The 23996-nt window shown below is 43.5% G+C and overlaps 1 protein-coding gene across 1 annotated transcript; it reads right to left on the reverse strand.

The window, feature by feature from the left end:
- Nucleotides 1–20967: 20967 nt before the first annotated feature.
- On the reverse strand, nucleotides 20968–23996 carry LOC109863765 (glycine--tRNA ligase). The gene is made up of 4 exons (XM_020444292.1): nucleotides 23669–23996; nucleotides 21814–23497; nucleotides 21457–21644; nucleotides 20968–21368 (listed from the first exon to the last, which is right to left on the reverse strand). Exons 1-4 carry the CDS (start codon nucleotides 23909–23911, stop codon nucleotides 21258–21260), a joined length of 2226 nt encoding a protein of 741 aa, XP_020299881.1. The 5' UTR covers nucleotides 23912–23996; the 3' UTR covers nucleotides 20968–21257.

Raw genomic sequence — 23996 nt, forward strand, 5'->3', positions numbered from 1 at the left:
TTGATTGTTCGAGATAAGTCAAGCTGTTAAGATTTTTTTTTCTGAGAAATTATGTTGTTTTGTTTTTTTTTTTTTTTTATTCTATCATCGACACTTGATTCTCAGCTGATCGTTAACAAAAAATTTTGGCAACAAAAGTTAACCGAGTCAGAAAAAAGAGAGAAAAACAATTGTTATTTAAAAATACAATATTTACAAGTTTCAGAATTAAAGCAAACGTAATTTTATTTTTTCGCTTAGTTGATGTATTTTCTTAAAATTATTAATTTTGACATTAACACGCAGTCGCGATATTTTTCTTAACTAACGTTACGTCGTGTTCAAGCAATGGGTCGTGTGTGTGCGCACGTTCCCCAGAGAATAAAATCAAAATATTTGATCGCGGTGCGAGTCGCGAATCGAGAAAGCGAGACGTTCAAAAGACCGAGGTTGTGATTTAGAGGCGACCTTAGAATAGTAATGAAGTATAAACACGACTGCGGGGGTGTGGCAAACAGGTCGACTGCTTTTCGGAGTTACCCGTAAGAGTTATAAGCTCAGACCGGGACACTTCCTTGACATTTAATTATGATTTATGATCGGTGTTCGACGACAGGGGACTTTCTTGCATTCTTTCTTGCTATGAAAACGTTCATTTGGTACGTTACTAGCCAAGCTTCCGGCTTACACTCTCGCGCACGCTTACGAAATGTTTTCGCTCTGATGTCAGGCCTTCACTTTCACTCTGTTTGTGTTGCGACAATCCTAATCTTTTCGCAGTCACGTCGTAGGATTTTAAAACAAATGTCATTTTATAATTCGAGTTTAGAAAGAAGAAATAATTTAAAATAAAACGTCGTGGTACACTTTCTTCGGACCAAAACCGGAAAATTGTTAAAAACTGTCTTACATGTCGTTTGTTTTTTAGTGTTTTGTGTTTTTGAAGCGATTGAAATTAAAAACCAAAAGTGATCGGTTCAGTTGTTCTTGAGATATTGCTCTATGAAAATCTCGTCACTTCTCAATCGTATAAATTTCGTATAAGAAGCACTATCGTACTTGTATATGACATGAACCGAGAAACACATCCGAAAAAAAAACGTCGGGATAAAAGCAACAATCACTATCGAGAGAATTGATTGTGATTATTTACACAAGCTTTTTTGGTAGGAAAGACGGTGCAATTTAGTCCAACAGGGATTTAGTTGTTCGGATGATTACGAGACAATCCTCACCTCCTCGGAGACACCCGGTCAAGTCCGAACCGGCAGAAGAATAGGATTAAGATCAATCGCTTTGACGCGTTTAGGAACACAAATCCCGTACGAGAAGAAACTCTTTACGAGCGCGGCTGCGTATACGTGGAACGGGCGGGTGATTAATGTTGCGTTTTTATCGATACGTTCATCATGCGGGATAATTGCGGTTTGTGACGGACAACACAACATTGTGTCCACATCGACGTGGCATCATTATGAAGACATTTCTTAAGGGCGAGTTATGCTAATGAAGAAGCTTCGAGACACGATGGAAACCTCACTGGTTATCTAAATCGAAACCGTGTAATTATTCTTATTGTTGTCGCGCTCTTTTTGCAGCATCTTTTGCGTAAAAAAACCTTTAGCAACTTATTGGGTTTAAAACGAGATGAGTAAAACTCTAGTTCTTTATGAAAAATATAATGTCAATGAAGTTCTGGAGGAGAGTTTTAGTTAATTAAGTTGAATCTTTACAGGGGGTCTCTCCTTCTTTATATTTTTTTTTTTATGTTCTACTATTTTTTTGATGACTTTAATGGGATTTCAAATTTAAATAGTTTACAAATTAAAGTGTAGTATTGAAGGAAATATATTTTAAATTATTATTCATAGAAAAATGTAAAACACTCGAGTCTACAGACTTTGTGATACATTTTCCATCGTATGTTGTGCATTTCTTTTTGTGTTTTTTGTTTGAAACTTAATTTCTTGTGGAATCTCACACGTAACATAAATTTTTGACACGTGCTCGAACGAAATAAACGTAAACAACCGATATACAACCCCTTCGCGGGCATGCATCACGCCCACGTGGGCTCGCGTGCATAATGAGCTATTTCCAAAATTAAATGACGCGTCTTTCAAGCGCAATTACTCATTGCACCTTTCGCGGAGGAGACGTCACTTTGCGCACTTATTACGTTCCCGACGTGGAGCGCAACATCGCTTACCTCCCACTCGCTTCCTGCGGATCCACGTCCAATTCCAGCCAGGCGATCTGTCTTCCCTATCAGAGAGCTCGTTGAGGCCAACAGGCAACACATGTAGAACGGGCCAGAGATCGGCTTTCGATTTGGAATAATAAATCGTTCACGAATCAAGAATAATCTCACCGTGGATGGACTACTACGCGCGCTCGGAGAACAATTAGTTCTTCTCGGTGTCCAATATATGTCGTATTACCGTAACATGCAGTACAGTTAGGATTTACTTAACTCTTTACGTGTGAGCAAGAGCAGCTTCCGAATAAAAAATAGATGTTTTTTTAAGAACGTTAATAATATTCGAAAAAAAAAACATTGTTGGCGGTTTCTTCAGGGTCTTGTTTCAAGCCAGTCAATGTGTTTAAGTTGCCACGAAAAAAGATTTGTGTCTTCGTTTACTACAAATACTCACCATTGTAACGACACGTGCGAGAATAATGAGAATTTTTTATACAATAAGTACAAAATTAATAAAAACTATGTATATAAAGTTTTAAATATTTTTTTATAAATTTTACAGATTTCTTCTCTGCTACATCCGTAAACCCTCCTTTTTTACTAATCTCTTTACTCTATCTCGCGAAAAGCGATCGATCTTCGATCGCACGATCAAGCTTTAGATCGTTATCGCTCATCGGCGAGATCAGAGAGAGGAAGGAGCAACAGATCGGAGCGATCTCGCGAAAAGACGGGAGAAATCGAACCCTCGGAACGCGAGTGGTTGGTCGGGACCGAAGAGCGCGTGGCCAGGACCCCTCTTATTACTCCGACAGGCTGTCTCTCCCGTCGTAAAAGCCGACTGTACGTATGTAAGTGCCGGCGTATGTACGCGATGAGAGTCGGTACGTTGATGCCGGGGGGATTCGTGGGTGTCGGTCCCACGCGTCTAGGTGGGGCCCCGCACTCCCGGGCCCCGTTCTCGTGCGCGTCGTTCTTCCTCCTCTCCTTCTCTCGTCCGCCTCTCTCTCTCTTTCCTTCTCTCTTCCCACCGCGTCTCATCTCCCACCTCCGTTTTCATCTGACCGTCTCTCATTTTCCTCCTTTATCTCGCTCTTTCTCTCTCTTTCTCTCTTTCTTTTTCTCTCGCGGACCTCGGTCATTACATATATGGAAGGTGGAGGGTACGGTCTACCAAACGCGAGCCAAACGAGTCTCCGTGAGTGCGCGTCTCGTCGTGAGCTCATGAGAAAAACATCCTCTACACGTTTCGCTTTGTCGGGAGAAATAATCCCTCAGCTAGAAACTCGATGTGCACACACGCAAGTATCAGAAATAATTCACTATCTGTGTCGTCGGTTCTCTCTCTCTCTCTCTCTCCCTCTTGCTCTCGCATCATATTTTAATAAAACGACGTTATTTCTATTTTTAGTCAATGAAATGTGATTCACAAAATTGGTGTATAATTCAAATTTTACATATTGCAATACATCGCTTTTCCTTCAAGGATTGCAAGTCTTTCATGATCTATGCATTTCCCGCTCAAAAAGTGCACTGAACCTTTGCTCCCGAATGACGCGCTATTTGTGCGAGACGAATCGAAAATCTCATACGAATGATATTTCTTCTATCGTCCGGTGTTTTTTCAGCGACGCGGCTTTAAAACTCTCACGGGGTGATTCACGGGGAGCGCGCGGGAGAGATTCTCCTTCGGATTCCCCCGTGTAATACAAGATCGCGTACGAATAAGCGATCGGTACTCGATACTCGTGAGATAGAAGCGTGCGCGCGCGACCTCGCGAAGTTAGATCGCGGCACGATCGCACGAATCCGTCGGATGAGATCGAATCGCGAGACACCAGACACTAGCCATTAGTTACGGCGCGATCGATGCCAAAAGAGAGAGAGAGAGAGAGAGAGAAAGAAGCGCGCACCTCGTAATCTACACCGTGGAAGGAAACAAAAAGATCTTCGCGAAGGGCCACATTGTGCGGGCTCGACTTATCGCGCGCGGGAAGCGCATCTCTCTCTCTCTCTCTCTTTCTTGCCGAGCGCGTCGTTTTTACACTCTTTGTTGAATCTCATAAAGTCTACTTACGTGCTTGCGTAGAGAACACGCCGAATGAAAATATCCGGATAAACGTAAACAAGAAAAGCTGTGTTGTTGTGTCGCATTCACAATATTCCCAAGGATATACTTTAAACCGAGAAAATGCAAAGTCGTAAATTTTAATGTAACTTTTATGTACAATCGTATTTTCGAGTCACAATAATTTTGAGAGACGATTTCTGCGAGTTCGTTAAAAAATACAAGGATTTTTAACATTTTGCTCGACGTTTTTTGTTTCTCACGCGACAAATTCGACGATATTTGAATATTTTGTATTCAATTCTCAGACCGCAATGTATGTGTGCAATTTCTATCAGTTTTGTATATATTCTCGTTCTCTGTATCGGACGATGATAATTAATTGTTGAGAAGATTTTTCACCGAGAAAACCAAAAGAGCCGAAGAAAACAACAAAAAGTAGTCGTTTCTCTTAAATTAATAATTTTACATGACGCTTTAAGAGCCGATGTAACGCGTAAAATCTAATCTCTCGCTCTGAATATAAATAGAACGATACATATTCAGAGATGTGAGGAAAATTCTTAGGCGTAGCCGACGACAGCTCGCGCGCCGAACGCGAATGCTCATCCACGGCTACGTGAGACCGGTGTGCGCGCGCGGCTCTTTTCTTTCCTTCCTTTTTTTTTCTTGCGAAACTCCGCTACTTGTTCGTCGGGGTGTGCGAGCGTAAGCGTATGCAGATTGCCGGGTGGCGTCGTGTCCCCCGAACTTCGCGCGCGCAAGATTATACACTTCTTCGGGACGAGATTCCGCAGGCGTAAAAGAAAAAAGACGGAGAATCCGGGGGAGCGAGAAGGAAGGACGAGATTGAGAATCACGGTATTAATAACGCGACATGTGTATCGGAGGGACCCTCTCTCTTTCTGTGCAACTTGGACGCTTCCGCGCACAGCGCCTTTCTCTTCGTACCTGACGTGAATGCGTTTTATTATGTCCGCCGCGAAAGAGGGACGCGAGAGATTCTCTGAGATTACGGGACGCGTAAGAGGGAAAGAGAGCGACGAGTTACTTAAAAATTTAATTAACGGTACGCCCGTTAATTTAGCGCGCGGACGTACGGCTGGGTGTCACGATGATAACTAGACTTGCGTAAGTCGTAGCGATTAGTCGCGATACGTGTCAATTAGCAACGCGGTTTCTTGATAGTTTCCGTTCTCTCGAGAATATTGTGTCGAGAGCGACATTAAATCACACCTACGCGATGAAAATGTGGTAAAAATTTTTTTTTCAATACTATATAGAAACCATATTTCTCTCAAACCCCATTGACGAATTCTGCGAATTACGCGCGCGCGTTGCGCATGTTTAATCACGTTCCTTTGTCAGTTTCTATTGAAACGTTACGATGAGTTATACGAGTAGTGTTCTCGCATTTAATTGTCTCTCTCTTGTGCGCGTGTATAATTACGCCAATCGCGCGCGCACAATTCGCCCGGTCTATTCATTTCTTTTCTCTGCCTACAAACTTAATAAGTATCGAATACGCGAGGAGATAAGATGGATAACCGCCATGGTATTAGCCGATTAAGCGATGGGAAAAAAACGTTATGGAGAGAGGAACGCGGACACAATGAGGGGTGAGGGAGATATAAAGTAATCGGCTATGCCGTGGAAAGGTGAGAGAGATCTCTCGGAAGAGGTTTGGGTAGAGAGACGGACGAGTACGAAGGGGGTCTCCACCTTTCATTATTGATAGTTACACGATCGCGAGGCCAGCGCGGGGCATGTACGAAATTAATTTCATACACGAAGAGAGTCCCAATATATTCGACGCGGATAGTGCATAAATCAGCGATCGAATGCATTAGCTTCCAAAGGGCCACGGCGATTATGTGGCGTCTTTAAAGGCGCGCGTGGTTTTTGGCGCGCGCGTGAGAGAGAAGTCGAGTGAGAAAGACAAAAAAAAAAAAAAAAAAAAGAAACGAGAAGAGAGAGAGCGAGAGATGTGCTGCGCGCAAATTTAACGAGACGAAGAGAGAAGACAAGAACGGAGCGCGCGCCCACGCGTGCGAATTGAAGAACCTCGGATAAGGTAAGCAGCGACGACCGAAGTCAAAAGAGTCAAGACGAGAGAAAAGAGGACTCTCTCTTTTACGGTGGACGCGCGAGCGAGGTTTCGAGGAAAAAGAAGAACGCGGTGAGAGAGAGGAACCCCGCCACACACAACGAGCAAACTGAAAACCGTGGAAACGCGTGGGACGAACGCCAGGCGGTCGTACGAAATTGACGACCGCGGAATGCCGTGGCGCCACTTCGACGTGTCCTCCCGACCGAGAGGGTCCTCTCTCCTCCCTGGCGCGAAATTAATGCAAATTTGCATATAATGTTGCGACAGCATGAATTACACTGTGCGGCGAGAAGAGACGCCTGGAGTGTGTTGGACATAAGCAAACGGAAGAGGGAAAACCGGATTAGCAGTATCAATTTGTTTTCCCCAATCAGATACTCTCTCGACGCGTTTCCAAACATGAATCCTAAACGAGAGATGACGAATAAGATTAGCGTAAACACATATGAAAATGTCAAAAATATTTACAATATAATTTTGATTTTATTCGACAACTAGACGCGAATAAAGATACGTTTTATCGTCGACGTGCGACTAGTAAGTTGAAAATAAATGAACAAAACGTTCTTTTAGGAGACGATTTGTCCCGTAATCTCGAAAATATTCTCGCTCGATTATGGCCCGCGAGACAGTAATCGCGCGCGCATTATCGTACCTCGGTATTATATCCACGTTATACGGATCGAATAATCCGCGATAGTCATAAGGCGTGATATAAACGACAGATTATTGCCTCCGGGAATCGTATATTTCCGCCGCATGGAAGTGCCTTCACGTGGGACGCCTGTGTGTGTATCCCTTCGACATTTGATAATTATATGCTAATTAAATTCGCGCGCGCATCTCACACCCGCGTCGCGTCATAACAGTAAATAACGCTTTGGCTCGCGAGAGATGACATCTCTCTTTCAACGTGTACGAAATTTCACGGCGACGTGTACAAGCTGAGATTCCTTCTCCCTTGTTTTATTTTATCGATTTTATATTGCGATTTTTTATTTACACACTTTTTCGGCGTATTCGGGGATTACGCAAATGTGCGTCGCGACACCGTCATATTGCGCGCGCGCGCGCAGGATGTCACTCTTCCGCCCTTCTCGGAAATCGAGCCGGCGGTCATTTGAGTACGACGAAATTTATCGCGTCGTACGCGCGATTACGGACACATCTCTCGAGCGCGGCCGGGCTCTCTGGTAGAGAGAAGAGAGCATTCGCTGAAATCGCGGCAGCGAGTGAAACGGGATCTGGATCCTTATCGCGGCACAGTTTTTGCGAGAAATATACGCGAGGACCCGAGGCGCAACGGCATAACGACCCCGACGACGATTCTCTCTTTCTCTCTTTCTCGCGGAGTTCTCAGTTTCACGTTACAAATCATCCGAGGGTAAGGACTTCCTTTTGCGATCTTCAAAGAGCGTTTCGCCGAAAATTGTTTTTTATCTCGGTTTATTCGCGCCTTTAAATTTGCACCGAATTATTTTCTCGACGCTTTTTAATATCGTGTCTTCCGACAACGTGTAAAAAAAAAAAACAACAACAATAATTCGAACACCGATGCGATCGGCGAATAAAATGAAGCAAGATAGTTAAAAGTTCACGGGGCTAATGGACGCGATTATAAGCGTGCGCGCTTGATCGATTTATCAATTAATCACGCGGAAAACGTGGAACGTCTCGTCGGACGGAATTCTCGCGCGTGGAATTCTTTGACGGCAGGTTGGCGGCGTATATACGCCGCCCTCCTATCGCCAATTACACCGTGACTAATGCCCCATGGCCGCGGGCACTCCTCTCTCTCTCTCTCTCTCTTTCGAAATTCATCAAAATAAAATCAGTAGACCACCGAGGAGATAATTCACATCGCTTCTCCCAGACTCTAGCTCTTGTAGTCCCGGAATTTTTACGGCGCCGAATGCGCGGGATAAAGGTGGCACGAAAATTAGGACCCCGCACTTGTGTGTTCGTAAAATGCGTGACTTATGAGCGCGTGAAACGCGTGACGTGGGATTCGGACATTCGCGAAATTAATTATTATGCGCCTGCTTACGTGTCACTTAGCATTCCTTGTGAAATTTTGACTTATGAATTTTCTACGATGATAGAGAAAAAAGACAATTGAGGCTTCGAAATAGAAATGTCGTCGAAAAAAAAAGAAGCTTTCGAAGAAAGAGCTGAGACATCATTTCAATAATGATTTTTAAATTTTGTTTGTTGCAGAATTTACATTATATTGTGTGTATACGTGGTGTAAGAGAATTCACTCTGGATCTGCGCCGCACATGTAACGTGCGCATAAGTTAAATTTGAAGTAACGGCCGGGATTAAGACTTGATTCATGTTATGTGTTCTCCGATTATCCGGGCTAAGCTTTATTTGCGCATTAGAGCGAATATCCGATGCGATAACAAACGAACGACCAGTCTTGAAACGTGCTCGAGAAATTGTTACGCTCATAATTTTTTTTGTTCGCATTACCAAATCGAGAACGAATGAATGAATTCGTTGTCGTTTCGGCCTCAAAATCAACGATTTCTACGAGCTTATTAAATTAATAGCCAATTAGAGATATTCTCTTTGACGCGCGAATCAAAGCAGATCGCGAAATATGATCTCTGATACAGGCGATAAAACAAAGATCTCGATGTTCGTGTCAATGGTGTTTACGACTTGCAAAATCATAATGGACAGAAATAACGTAATTGCGTTTGAAACCCAAGAAGGATATTATTTAAGGATAAAACAGCCACGCACAGTTGGGAACGCAGTCTTTTATATATACATTATCTCCTTCAAGCGTGACGTTTGACAACGCTAATTTTTGAAAACATTTTCCGTTTTTTTTTTTTTTTTTATTGACATTTGCTGGATTTTTATTTAACTGTTTTTTCTTCTACTCATCTAATTCCGTTGATTTTCCAAATATATCTTCGAGTTTTTGTGAACTATGCGACTTACAGCGGCATTATTATTATTATTATTATTACCGTGCGCGCGACAATAACGAGATACGAGGCAATCGAAAGCCCGTTCACGTTTCCGCGAAAGCGCGTTGCAGTTAATGAAATAATGATGACGCGGCATTGCTCGTTTTTCACGCGCGCGGCACACAACATACAATAAACTTTCTTGCTAATTATGAAATAGCGACCGCACGGGGCGCGCATACAAACATCGTAATACTCCGAAAAACACGAAGCCAATTATGCGCCGCGTTGCGCACCACGGCGAGAAAAAAAAAGGACGCACGCCCTCTCGTAAAGCACTCTCGCCTCTTGCGGGACGTATGTGCGTCGAGGGAAACAATGAGCAAAAATCGAAGCTCCGACACCGGGAGGGCCTCCGGGAGAACTTCTATGATGAGAAATTATGCAAGAGGCGAAGAAACTCGAGTTGAGTTACGAAGCTCGCGCGACGCGCATTCGAAAATGCCGGCAGATTGGTGCCTTGTAAACACGGGCGAACGAAAATACGAACAAAAATGTGAGAAACGTGTATTCGGGAACGTTTGTCTCGACCGAAATGTGATACCCTCGCTCTTTATCAGAACCGAATCCCGCAAATTCGTTGACGAGTCCCAACGGCAATATCCGAACGAACTTTCCTTTCCCCCCTTCAATTATCGACTCGGTGAGAAAAAAAAATAAAAAAGAAAAGAAGTCGTTTTGTTGCTATTCTTTTTAATTAGGTTTTATATTTTATTATTTTTATGAGAGAGAAGGAGACACACATTTGTTTTGTAATATACGTTATATTCTCTCGCGCATACACAATAGAATGCGCAAGAAAAATATTTAGCAAAAGTTTTAGAAAAACAACGTAGCGGAAATTTAATTATATAAAATTTAATTTTTTTCCAATTTTATATTCGATTGTTAAAAATTAAATAATAAATAATAAATATTATTTTATAAGATTTTTTGCTCGCAAAATCTGATGGATTACGGAGTTGAATCATCATCAACACACGGGAGAGTTTCTCAGACATACAGACTCGCGTCTGCCTCTTTCTATACGAGCCCTTTTTCGTGGGCGATAACGTATTCTATGTTGAAATGAGTGTTGAACGAAAACCTGGCGGCGACATAATGCGGTACCGCATCCGCGCTCCTGCAACTCCGCAGGATGTCTAACAAATGCCGCTTACAGAGAGGAGACTCGTGCAATTTCGGCGACGCGGGGCCATTAACATTGTTACGCGGGTGGCGGCGATGTCGAGCACACGGGCACCATAAGAACGCTTGACTTTAATTTTAATTTAAAATCGTTGCGTCCGACGTCGGGGACCACCTACGAGATCGGTAAAGAGGTCTGTCTCACTTCCAGAGAGAAGAGAGGCTCAACTGCTCGGGCGGCGCGCGGTTCGCTCGAATTTCGAGACCCGACGAAAAGGCCCGAGTCAATATCGAAGCGAACAATCTGAATTTCATCTAATTATTTCAATTTTACACTCAACTAGATACGTGACTTTTCGAGATGCCTCGCATCCGACGTGGCCCGCTGGCTTTGCCATTGACGTAAGTGGCCTTATATGCATATGCGCACGTATATATATAAAATCAAACTAACTCTCTTTCTTTTTTTCTTCTTAATAAAACGAGTTTGAAAATAAAATACAAAACCGACTGCTTATTATGACATATTAATTTTTGTCATTAAGCCATATCACGCGAACAATAATATTAAGAAAAATAAGTAAATTTTTTCTCTTAAATAAATAAAGTAATTTTTGCAAATAAATAATTAATAGTTTTTACTTAATAAGTCACTTTTCGTGAGAAAATTCTGTCTCGTTAATTGACATTACTTTTGTTTACTGTTGCAGAGCGTAATTTTCAAATAAACGAACAAGCTTCGATCGCGTCTGCAAGCCACCGCTAGCCTCGCCACGAGCCGAGAATCTCCAGGTAGCGGGCGCACACTCGACTCGGAGGCGGATGGCCATTGTCGAGACCTCCCACTGGGCCCGCGACTCCTTGTCATCGCTCACATCGTCTGCGGTGAAGAAACAGTCACAACAACACACAACCGCGAGATAGTGACGGGGAATCTCGTAATTACTTCGTCGTAAATGCACATCCGCGCGGCTTGCGAGCGAAAAGCAGCCAACTTCCTCCGCGATTTGTAGATAAAACGTCAATTAAACGCGCGGCGAAAATTCACGTCTTGAAACAATAACGCGCTTTTGTTTTTTCTAGGTCAAACTGGCTGTCGAAGAGACTTTTGAAACGTCGACGGTCCAAAAATCAGAGGCGAGATCAAATTGCCGACGACAATCTTAGAAATTCCACGAGATTGAAATTGTTACTTTCAAATAACATTTTTATGAGTTAAATGAGTTTAACGAGACGATATGTATTAATGACGACGCGCATCTAGTAGCACGGTATTCCGGAGGATTGATTGAATAAACGACCTTGCGCAGTGGGTAACGAGGAAAGTGGGTACCGCGTTGGCGGCGGCGATTTCTCGATCCTTTTTACTTCGCGTCGTCATTAACAAATGTCGGTTGGAATTCATATACGGAGATCGATGATGATAGATTGCACACGTATGTAAAACAAGTAAAAAGAAACCTATCATCAAAGAAGAAATTCAATAAAATATATATATTCACCGTAAAAATCTATTTGGTATTAATTTTATTTGTCCGGCAACTTTATATTCAATTTATCGGAACTTTCTCTCAGAGAGAAATTAATGTATTAAAACCCAAAGCAAAATTTATTTCGAATAATTTTTCCAAGGAGCACAGAATATTTTAAGGTGGTTATATCGAACTTATCACGAACCTCGTTCGTTAAATGAACGCGCGATGTTTACGAAACACTCTGTGAACGCGATAACGTGGCGCGTAAACGAAATGAAACGACTGAAAAAAATTAATCGTTATATTTCGTGAGAGTTTCTTTTTCCGCGCGAGATCGCGCGCGTTTAATATATTATCGCTTATTAATATACTAAAAGGCTGGAGACAAATACGGAGTAGCCGGAGCTATAGCGAGATTTATCGTCTTACACGGTCGCGATTTATCACGAAGAGTACGAGAAGAGGAAGGTCGGTACTTTCGAGACTGCGCGCGCGCGCGCGCGTCTCTCGGTCTCGCCATGAGAGAAGAAATACGATCGGCCCGGCGAAGCCACATATGTTTCGTAAATCCTGTCGATTCGTTAACGTTAGCCTCTTGTATTAAACCCATGGAGCGATAAACGTCCCGCAATGAACGAACGCTTTTCTCCCCGCCGCTGGTACTTTTGCCTCACTTTGCGCCCGAACAGAAGCGAGGTCTGTGAATATATTTTTAGCCGACCGCTTCCGACATTTATCCCGTCATAAAATTCATCGTGACAAAACCGCGCGCACGCGTTTTCGGTGATAATTAAACTTGCGTAACATTGTTGCACAGGATTATCTGCCGCTCTTCCCGTTTTTTTTTGTTCTCTCCCCTCCCATAAATACTTGAAGAGATCACGTGCGCGGACGATGAGATCAAGTTTACAGATTCTATTTCCGCGCGAAAAAAATAATGCAGTTTTTTTCAGAGAACTTTTTGTTTCTTGTTCGTAATTGAGTGATTGAAATATAGACACTAATGCGCATCTCGAAATGAACGTACTTGTGACACTTTAAAATACTCGTAAACGCTGCGCGTACAAATCAATTCTTTGGAATGCGGTCCACAATGCGTAATGACAACACTTAACGATTTCACGGCGGTTACAATATTATTTACTGGCGTTTATCCCACGAGTGTGGGTCTTGATAAATAATAAATAACACGGATAATCTCCTAGAATCGTTTCTCTGGCAGATTATCTCCGTTTATTCGAAGCCGCGATTTATCGGTGGATATAAATCGGCATCTTCTCGTGTGCCGCGCCTACCGCGACTCGCGCGTTGTACATATGTATACACGCCTAAATCTCTCTTTCACAGTAAGTAATTCACGCACACGCGATTGCGGCTCACAACGACAAATCGATGAAACGAATCGAGAAACGTAATTTATTTCTTCGCTCGTGAAATTGTTTTGTCAACAATTCGCGTAACAGAAAAGATCGTGATTTAATATTTTTAAACACATCACTTATTTTAAACGATTTACTATATTGCTCATTTACGCATTTTTTTCCGTTTACGCATCGGAAAGAAAGATAATCGATATGTTGTGTCGCCCGACTTAGAAACGCGCGCTAAGCACCTGCCGGTCGGTTCCAATTTTACATCCCCCTCCGCCCACACCAGTTTCCGGACTGGGGATCGCGGCTTTGAAACGTAGGCGCCGTTTACTGCGACACCGTTCGCATAAAGTCACGGCGACCACGGACTCCTGCGCGGAAGTCACTTAACATCCCCCCGGATCTGCGCGCGAACGGATTTACTCTTATCGGGCGCACGTGCGCGCGTCTCTCACCCCTGCGCCGCCGCCGCGGTCTCTCGTCAGCGAGCGCGCCGGCACGTGGGACGTGTGCGATGGGTGATGGTGCCTTCCACCCACACGCAAACCTCAACTATCGCAGACCCGCGTCATGCTGCAGTTTCTAGCACGCGAGCGAAGATGACAACCAAACGACCGGCGATATCTTTAAATCGTTTGTTCGTGAAATGTCTCTCGTGTTTTTCTGACGAGAGAACTGGCATCAGACAATAGCGTGTGTAATTTCCGGAGGCTGAGAAAAACACGATTAAAAAAGATTATGATAGACAAAGACTTTTAAGTAGATGGTTAAAAAAAAAATGCTTCACATGTTGAGATTTTTTCCGATAAAAATTGAATTTCACATGTAAGTTTGACGAATTTTATATAATACAGTTTCTTGTTTCTCCCGTGCACGCGGTCGACACGTACCGGTTTCATCCGTATTTCACCGGCTCAGCGATGCGGCGCATGTTGCGGCAATCTGCGGTATCACAAGGTAAAGTCCTCTTCTTCCGTGTTTCCTCCACCCGCGCGGGCCCACTTTTGCGGCGGTAACCGATGGAAACGGATTTTGCCCACGTGCGTCGTCCACCCACGGGGGCCCCGATACAATGAGCGCTCGGGATTTATGCCGCGGCTCGCGCTAATATAAAGACCAATTTATTTCGCGCCCGAAAGAAGAAGGAGAAAGAGGGAGCGAAAGCCGCCCCCGACGCGGCTCTCCACTTGTTTTTTCGAGCCGGACACCGGAATGCGATTTATGCGGAATAACTTTTGTACCGCGGCTAAAATTTATCGCGAAAACAATGCCGAGCGGGGGGCGTTTGATTCATACTCGACCTATCGCGATGTTTCTCTCTCTCCCGCAACACGAGGGCGAAAAGAGCAGGGTGCAAAGTAGCGAGGAACGTTGTTCGCGGATACCCATTCGGTACGATTAATTTTCTGCAACATTCTTTTCAACACTTAAATTCCAGAAATTTGACTCGTTCTTTCTTCAAACACATTCGAAAAAATGGTGAATTTTCGCATTTTTTCTCCAGATATTGTGTTTTCTTCAAACTTGCAAAATTACTTTTCCGAAAGTAATTTACTTTTGCGTCAAATCGGCCTAGCTAAGGCCTTTCTTTCTTCTCTTCCTCGAAAACCTCGAGCGAGAGAGGAGGATGCGTGCAGGTGCATCTCTTCCACATGGCAGCCTTCCTCACGCCACACGACTATTTACACAGAACCCAAGAATGGAATTCCCAAGTCAAGGGGGCGATAAAGAGATTGAATAGGAATCGTAAAGAATTCCGAGGTGCGGTAGGTCCCTTGTGCGAACAACGAACGTCGAAAGGAAGGAAGGAGGAGGGTCCTCGTGTTTCCTCCCTTTCCACGTTCCATTCAGCGTGGGGAGAGACTCTGTGAAGAGTCCCCCGGAGTAATATATTTCCCGCGCGCATAACGACCGCCAGTATTTGGTTAATATGATTTCCCAAAGTGGTTAAACCCGAAACGTGGCGCTTACGAGTGTTATGTAAATAACGGTGGAAAGCGAACGACGACCTTAAAGAAATATATTGACTCCGGTCAACGGTATGACTAACTACTATAACGCGGAGAACAGCTCACACACATGGTGGCTCGTCTCTTTCGAGAGCGGCTCCTTCGAGAACTTGACTTGACAAACGGAATTATCATTTATAGAATATTTAATTCAATGTTCGATGATACAAACAATGTGTGACAATTGAAATTAAATTTTCGCGAACGTGCAACTTTCTATAATAAAATCTCTCGTGAAGTTTCCCGATCTGTGAAGCAGCAAAACGAGCTGATCGTCGAAAGTATATAATAACGCTGTAGCGCGATCTAAAGTGTATCTTGTTCCGTTCGTGTCGCGCGCTCTACGTGGGCACCGAAACAATGCGCCTGATGGACAATATTTATTAGTTTCGGAGGTGGGCGATTCCTCCGTGCCGCTGATGCCGTGTAACCCATTGTACCAGGCCTGAACGCACGCGAAGAAAGACAGGCGTGAACGCCTACAAATGTCGAAGAGGTGCCGGTGCATCACTCTTCCGAAAGACACGGGGTCTTCTTCACTCAATCGAATTTAAATTTTCTATACACAGTATTCTCAGAGTTGTTTGTGATGATCAGCCGAAGCGTAGAAAGAAAATATCTCTTTTCGACTTTAAAATATATTGACAAGTTTTGAGAACCACTTACCGTACATACTGCTCACATTTCCGAGATAACAAATTTATAGTTAATAAAACAGACAGATTGTTATTTGTCTCTCATGCAAATGATGATGGCGCTGCCAATCATCGTTGGTTTTATCGCGCGCGACGATTACGTCCGTTACGTCGGCGCGAAAGGCGGTGATTTCGCTTCGTGAAAGAGCCGCGGAGTGAAATAAATTTTCATATATTACGCGTCATCAATCAGAATGGCAATTTCCCTAAAAGTTATTGATAAGACCGATTTGATTACTCGCGTCTTTAACATGCAAATGTCCCGCGGCCGAATGAAAGAGCGCCAACGGCGCGGCCGAAGAACCGCGCGCGGGAGATTAGCGCGGGGCTGAACAAAGTCGATACCGCCGATCGATAAATCAGACCCCCGGTTCACAAGTGGTATTAAAACCCCTATCGCATTACGCGGAAAATAGGCCGAGGCTCCGTCGAATATTTGGACCGCGACCAGTCGAACCAGTATCCAAGAGAGAAGAAGAGAGAGAAGCAAGAGCACTACTCACCGCACACTGCCGAATCATGAATAAATTTTAACGAGACCGCGAACGAACGGCCTGGAGAAGAGAAAGAGAGGATGGGAGAGACACCCGGTGCTACGAGCGCGCCAAATATATGTATAAAGAAGTGATAAATCAAACCGCCTAATCAGACCGCTTCATCGGGCCCACTTTTCGATAAGTTATGAGGGAGGAGAGAAGGAGTACAAATGATGAACCCTCATCGGCTGAATTCCTTTTGCGAAAAGTTAGCCGAGAAACTCTCCCGACTATAGTCAGCCAAAAACATTCTCGCACTGATCGCAAGCGCAAAAAGAATATCCCAAAATTATTACTATTACGGCGAACAGATAAAAAAAAATCCTGAAAACATTAACATTCAAACTGCGTGCAAATTTTTTCCCTTATTGAAAACGTAGTACATACAATTTTCTCTAAAGTAAATATTAAACAATAAAATATTGCGAACTCTTCCAAAGATAATATTCAACTCTCCGGAGTAATTGCGTTTCGCAAATAGACACAATAGAGAGACAAATGCTGATAAGAAGCTCTACTTCTTTGTGTGCGAGAGAACGTGTAGCAGAGCGGATTCGCACGTGACGGCTACCGGAGGTATTCTCCGACGGATATTCTCACGGGACACTTTCGCGCGTCCCTTGGCGTGTGGGCGAGATTTTTCAGTATCGCGAGACACCGAGTGTGTGTTCGTCCTGTGTGGTCCGTACCGTGGGGAACGCGCAATCTAATCGACGGTCTTCGGCGGATCGAATTCGGCTACTGAGGCGCGCGCGCGCGATCAGTATAACTAATGAATAACGTTAATTAACGCCTATAAATTCCCCATCCCAGTGTACCTTGCGCACGCCTGTGCACGCCTTGCGTTTCGTAAGCGCGGGAGATGCGCGCACGAAAGTACAAAATAACAACCGCGTGATCGAGAGGCTGTCTCGTGCGTGCGCTCTCGCGATGAAATCCCCGGAATGCCGCGTGCGGCGTTCTCGACTTCGTCATTTCGCGATACGACCGTGTAAAATCGAGATCGTTCAATCCGTGTCGCGTAAAAAAAAAAAAAAAAAAAAAATAAGAAAAGAAACGAGTGTTACCGCGATTAACTTTGCTCGATGAACATCGACGAGCACGGTCAAAACAAGACGGAAGACGGAATATTTAGAGAAGCCGGTTTCCTCTCCTCTCCTCTTACTTAACCGACACACCACCACGCTTCGCGTGAAAACAACATTTGATTTATGAGAACTGCACGCGCGTGTGTACACGACAGACTGTAATGTGTAATTTTTAAAACGCAGTGTTCTCTTTCGGAAATTATTAAAAGTATATTGACACTCCGTCGCGCGGGAAGAGACGACGCGCATCGCGTGTCTTTATTTTTGCTATTTTCCGACCGAACGGGGCGACATTTTAAGTCTCCCATCCACGGGGCGCGACGATGTGTCCTTGCGTTAATTAATCCTGATGTCTCGGCAATAATTTATCCGATAACGTCCTGCGCGAGAACGCCGCGCACTTAATAAGCTCGGGCGATTAATATCTTTGTTTTTTTTTTTTTTTTTTACGCAAACCGGACGTAGGTATATCGCGCGAGGGAAAATTCAGAGCGCCTCTAAACTACACAAAGTGTTCTGCACGCGATGACGCAATCTCGCGTTCGCCTTCGGGAGGAAGAGGAAAAAACGTGGGGGGGGGAAAAAAAAAAAAAAACGCATTGGACGACTAACTAAGCGCGACGGGTAAAAATTGTCGTGACTCGGGTAAGAAGCGACGCGATGTTACGATTCGCCGAGTCGTAAAAGGTCGAAGAATATTTATGCAAATCCGCACGATGTGTAAAACGCGCACGACACACAATTTCAATCCGTCGTTATCCCACGTTCTACGATCGCGCGCGTCTTTGGCGAACGGAGCGCCCATACGCCCATCGCACTTTCTTCACGAAGATACGATTTCTTTCGCGGAACGCGAAGTATGAAAAACTCGTGACATAAAAAAGTGTGTTACAAAATTGGATATTAAAAGTTGAATTTTTTTTTTTATACGTAAAATAGTCGGCACTGCGATAAAATTTACTTTCACCGAATGTTTATTTAAGTTTTTTTTTTACGAAGTTTTTTTCATTTTATGAATTTTCTCTCGAAAAAGTTTCTTTCATAAAAATGTGAAACGTTGAGCGACCAATCAAATTGTAATTTCGATGGTTGAAGGAAATCGAAAAGATGTGGCATTCGAGAGAACTTTATTTAAGACATCATTCCGCGCTAGCACCGACAAATATATTTTTCCGCTACGGACTAATTTTCGCTTTAAGGTGACCAATTAGAAGCTTACTAATGCGCGCACCGTCTCGTAACGTGTTGTATGAATGCATTAACGCGACGCAATTAAAACCCGGGACAAGCGCGAATACAAGTGCAAGGGAAAATCTCTCCAGCCGCGCATTAATGTACATCGGGTGCACCGAGAGAAATCTTTTATCAAGCTCTTTACAAGTGCGTATCGAGGGCGCAAGAAATTAATTTAAGAAATTCAGTCGCGGTTCACGACAATTTCTCAAAACAGTTGTGACGTGCGTATTGAAACTTAATACAATTAAATAATAAAATGTAACAAAATCGTTAGTAAGATTACACGATTCGATGAATATATTCTGCTTGCAATCCCGCTGATCGCCCTGTACATGGATGGACTTGCAATTAATAAATGTGCGCGGTGTCTCATAATGTATGTCGCGCGAAAACGCGTTACGCGGCGCCAATTAAAACTCGAGAAGCAGGAAAGTCGCGGCGCGAGATTTTTCGCACACCATAACAACCAGCTCGCTCGCTCGCGCGCGCGCGAGCGTCCAGAAGACTCTCGTTCACCCACGCGCAAGCATTTAAATCCCTGAAAAGCGAACAAGCGAAAGAGAGAGAAGGTGGGAGGCATGAGTTACGAACTATTTGAGAGAGTTATACCCAGCCGAATGATGTTTCTCGTTTATACAAATGCGTGGCTCTTTAACCACGCTCCAATAAGCCCCTTTCACGGGAACCATAAAGCTACGGGAGTTATACGGAGGGAAGGTGTGTCTGGAAACTCTCGCGCTTTTCTAAACTGTTTGGCGAATCAGCTTGAACGAAAAGTTAATTGTTTTATACGTGTCTTTTTTTAAAACGTAACTATATAAAGTAAAGTCACGTTATAGTAGGGAAAGGAAAAACAACACGTGATTAAAGTCACGTGACTTTACTTTAGTCACGTCTTTAAAAACATGACTAAAATAAAGTCACGTGACAGGGAGGAGAGGACACTACCGTGCCTCTTGATATTTGTAGGAATTTTCGATTGTGTTGACGCAAAAAAAGAAAAGTCCGATCTGTAACAATTTTTAATGTTTTAAAATTAAAACAATTTTTTTTAATTTTGTAAAACTTAACTTTGTAATAGTTTTCAATACACTCCAATTTTAAAGTTATATTTGTATTTTCTAACTAAACTACAAAAAATATGACTGCTTGTTTTAAGGCACACTAATTTCAAAAGAATATAGCGGACCTGTCGCGACGCAAATAGAGGACTTCTCGTTGACCTATTTTCGAGGTCGTCGGCACAAGCCGTAATTCAACGCAATCTTTGCATCGCAATCAAATGAGAAGCAAGAAATAGAGACACACGGAAGTGAGTCTGTTCAGAAAAAAAAAACACTCCCGATATATCTATTAAATGGTTCCGCAATGAACCTGTCCAGAGGCGACAAATTCTTTTGCATAAAAAACATTATTTCCTATAAATATTTTTAAAAATTTCGATTTCATCATTGTGACTTCCGGATTTTTTTGCGTTCTCTCATCTCGCGAGAGAATTGATCGATTAAAAAAATAATACTCCCGCGCGGTAAAACACAAGGTGCACTTCTGCCTCGCCTACGTGGGCTCGCGAGTAAGCGGGAATAACGCACAGCAGTTCGCAAAGTGCCATTCGCAGAACAACTTGTAAACGAGTCGGGGAGAATCGATTCGACACGTCCTCGCGTGGAGGGTTGTTGGCACGCCGAGAAAGAGGAAGAGAGGAGAAAAATGCCGAGGCCCCGTCCTTTCTGCCGCCTATGGGGACACGTCCTTCTTTCACGTTCTCGAGAGCCACTGTGGATAATTGGGTCCGCACCCACGAAGAGCTCTCTCCGTTTCTCGTCTCGTTTCTTCTTTTTCTCTGTTTTGTCTCCTCTTTCTTTCCTCTTTTACGCACCAACAAAATCTTCCGATCCGACACGCACGGAAGCGCGCAAAAATGCAGCGCGATTGTCGCGCGGCACGTATGTATATTATATATCCTACAGAGAGACACGCGGTAGCGTCGCACGCCACAAAATAATATTCACTGCAAGATAATTTGTTTTCTAATTTATTCTAATGATATAATGAAATGTAGAAAAAATACAATTCTGTGAGTATTATATTGAAATAATGAAAAACAAATGTTTATTTTTTTTTTATCTGATGTTTCATAAAGGTTCTTACACATAATAGTACGTATGTATATAATACATAATAAATGCCTTCGAAAAATGCAAGTGACTTGATTGTGATCGATAAACTGTCGAAATGAGAAGTAGCACTTATCTGTCATATTTACTAGATACAGGCATCTTGAGATTAAACGTATAAAACACTTGCGCTTATATAAACATTTCTCACACGTCTATATATATGTTACAAATAAATTATTCAAATACCTATCAATATTTCCTAAGATTCTGTCGATTCTTGTTGTTCGAACTTGGGATACTTTGCTTCTACTTCCGCCCAAGTGATTTTTCCATAAGAAAGATCTCTCACAACACCAGGCAACTCGTCCAACTATAAACAATTATCACGTTACAAACAATAATCTAAAAAAACAACTTAGACTTTGATCATTTCCATTCAAATAAAAATAAATACGTACGTTTATTCTGACTTGTCCCATGCTATCTCTGTCCCTGAGCGTAGCGCTGTGCGGCGTCTTCAGTGTGTCGAAATCGATAGTAATGCCAAACGGTATCGCTATTTCGTCAGTGCGAGCGTATCTGCGTCCGATACTGCCGGAGGAATCGTCTACTTTGTGCGATACGTCCGCTCTTGTAAGATTTTGTGCTGTAAAACATTAAATTAACATTTGATCATTATTAACCGAGTTTACAACATATATAGCTTCATTATCTTTGCGTTTTCGATCGTAGAAACTGGAAATCAAAAAAGAAGTTGATCCTCTTATCTAGACGCATCAGTGACATTTAATATTTAGATAATTTTTTTTACTTACATAGTTTCTTTACAAAAGGTACAAATTCGTCGTTACCGCTAAGAGGTAGCACCGAACACTTCAACGGCGCTATTACTGGCGGCAAAGCAAAGTACGTTCTCTTTTCGTCACCCTCTCTCGCCTTGAAATTGTGCTCGAACAGAGCGTACATGATACGACCGATGCCAAAGGAGGGTTCGATCACCGAAGGTATAATTTCCTCCACATGAACGGTCTTTTGGTAACGTTTTACCTCTATCATATCCTTGGTGATGTTCGCGACAGTCTCGTTGAACAGCGTCAGCTCGCGACTGCCATACTCTTCTAGAGTTTTTTCCAAGGACTCGATCTCGTCTTTGCTTAATGCCGCCAATGCATCTTGAACAGCTTTGCTGTCTTTCTTAAACGTCTTGCCGATCAGCACCTTGTTCGGCACGATCTCGCAAACATCCACCGTTTTCGGAGCGGGTAATTTCTTCTCTGCCACCAGCTTCACACCAGTTGCCTTGGTGTGCTGCGTTAAGTCGTAAGCGGACCGGTCGGCGCAACCCACGCACTCGATCCACCCATACGAGGTCAGGCACTCGGCGTCCCAGCAATCGCAGGCGTAATGCGCCATTTCGTTGTTCATATGTTGACGGAAGCGTAGGCGATTCGAGTCAATGCCGACCTTCAGCAAGAACTGGTGAATCCTAGCCATGAAGTATCCCAGTGTCTCGTTCGCCACCAACCCAGACGAGACGGCTTCACCGATAGTGATTCGCTGAGCGCTCTTACCATCCATCTGATTGCACGCCGAATACAGTAGCATGTTGATATCTTTGACTTGCTCGAACTTAGAATGACTCTTATCGCTCGGATCGCAGAAATGTTCTATCTCCGCCATGGTGAACTCTCGCACGCGTATGAGTCCGGATCGCGGTGAAATCTCGTTCCTGAAAGCATTGCCAATCTGCGCTGCAGCAAACGGTAGTCGTTCCTGATTGAACGCGAGCAATCTCTTGAAATTCACGAAGATACCTTGAGCCGTTTCCGGTCTCAAAAAACCCTTGATGAGTCCGGTCGGGCCGATCTGCGTGCCGAACATCAGATTAAATTCTATCGGTTCTGTCAAATCGTTACCAGAAACGGGCGATTTCATGTTGTACTTCGACAAAATCGTGGCCATCTCATCCTTCGTCATACCATCCAACTTGATTATAATGTCTCTGCACTCCTCGCGGGTTCTTTCGTCCGTCTTCTTGTCGCAGATTAGTTTTTCCAAGTGCGCTTTGATCAGATGATCCAACCGGAAGCATTCGCCGGTCTTCACATCCTTAACCATCAAATCAGCAAATCGTTCCACGTGACCAGACGTTTTGAGCACAGGCTCTGGTGTCAAGATGGAACAATCAACTTCCAACATTTGCTCCTCCAGCACGAAGAAGTTTCTCCAGGCATTCAGCAAGTTTGTTTTCAATGAACAGCCCATCGGTCCAAAGTCGTACTGACCAGTGATACCTCCGTAAATCGCAAAAGATTGATCCAAGTAAAATCTACGCTTCAAAAGATCTTCCATTCTCGCTCTGTCAAATGTTATATTGTTGGAAGCAAGCGAGAGCTCCTTGTCCTCCAATACTTTTTTGCGTAGCTTCAATTCCGCAACAGCCTTTTTGATATCCAATTCCGGAGCGCCATCAGACTTTAGTTTTCGTACGTAGTCACCCTGTAATAAACACAATTTACAGTTAGTCTCACATTTCGTGAAAAATATACGATTTATTACATTTACACATTTTGTGTTCAAAATATTTATATTAATTCAACTTATAAAAGCAGACAACATTCTGATCATTTCAGAATCTCTCATAAATCACACGATCCATATGGCACTCACTTGTTCCTTGACACTGACGCGAAGCGGTGCCAAGACTTCCTCGATCTTCGGATCTGCCATATCGAGCGCAAGGGAGATTTTTAGTTTTCTGTTCTTTTTCTTCGTACCCCACCGACTGAAATCAAGAAGGTTGGCGGTGGTCGCGACGCTTTTGACAAGTGGTTTTGCGAGCGGAACGTTGCAGGTTAGATGGTGCGCCGCTAACCTACGCGCGATATGATGCAAACAGCGCTTGATAATCATTCGCCGTGAAAGTGAATGCACTCTCCTTTCACGAATGCGACATGCGTGTTACCATGTGACTGCTCCGAAATTTTTAGAGGTTAGG

This window comes from Pseudomyrmex gracilis, unplaced genomic scaffold, assembly GCF_002006095.1.
Source record: "Pseudomyrmex gracilis isolate BER0280 unplaced genomic scaffold, ASM200609v1 scaffold_12, whole genome shotgun sequence".
Taxonomy (NCBI): Eukaryota; Metazoa; Arthropoda; class Insecta; order Hymenoptera; family Formicidae; genus Pseudomyrmex; species Pseudomyrmex gracilis.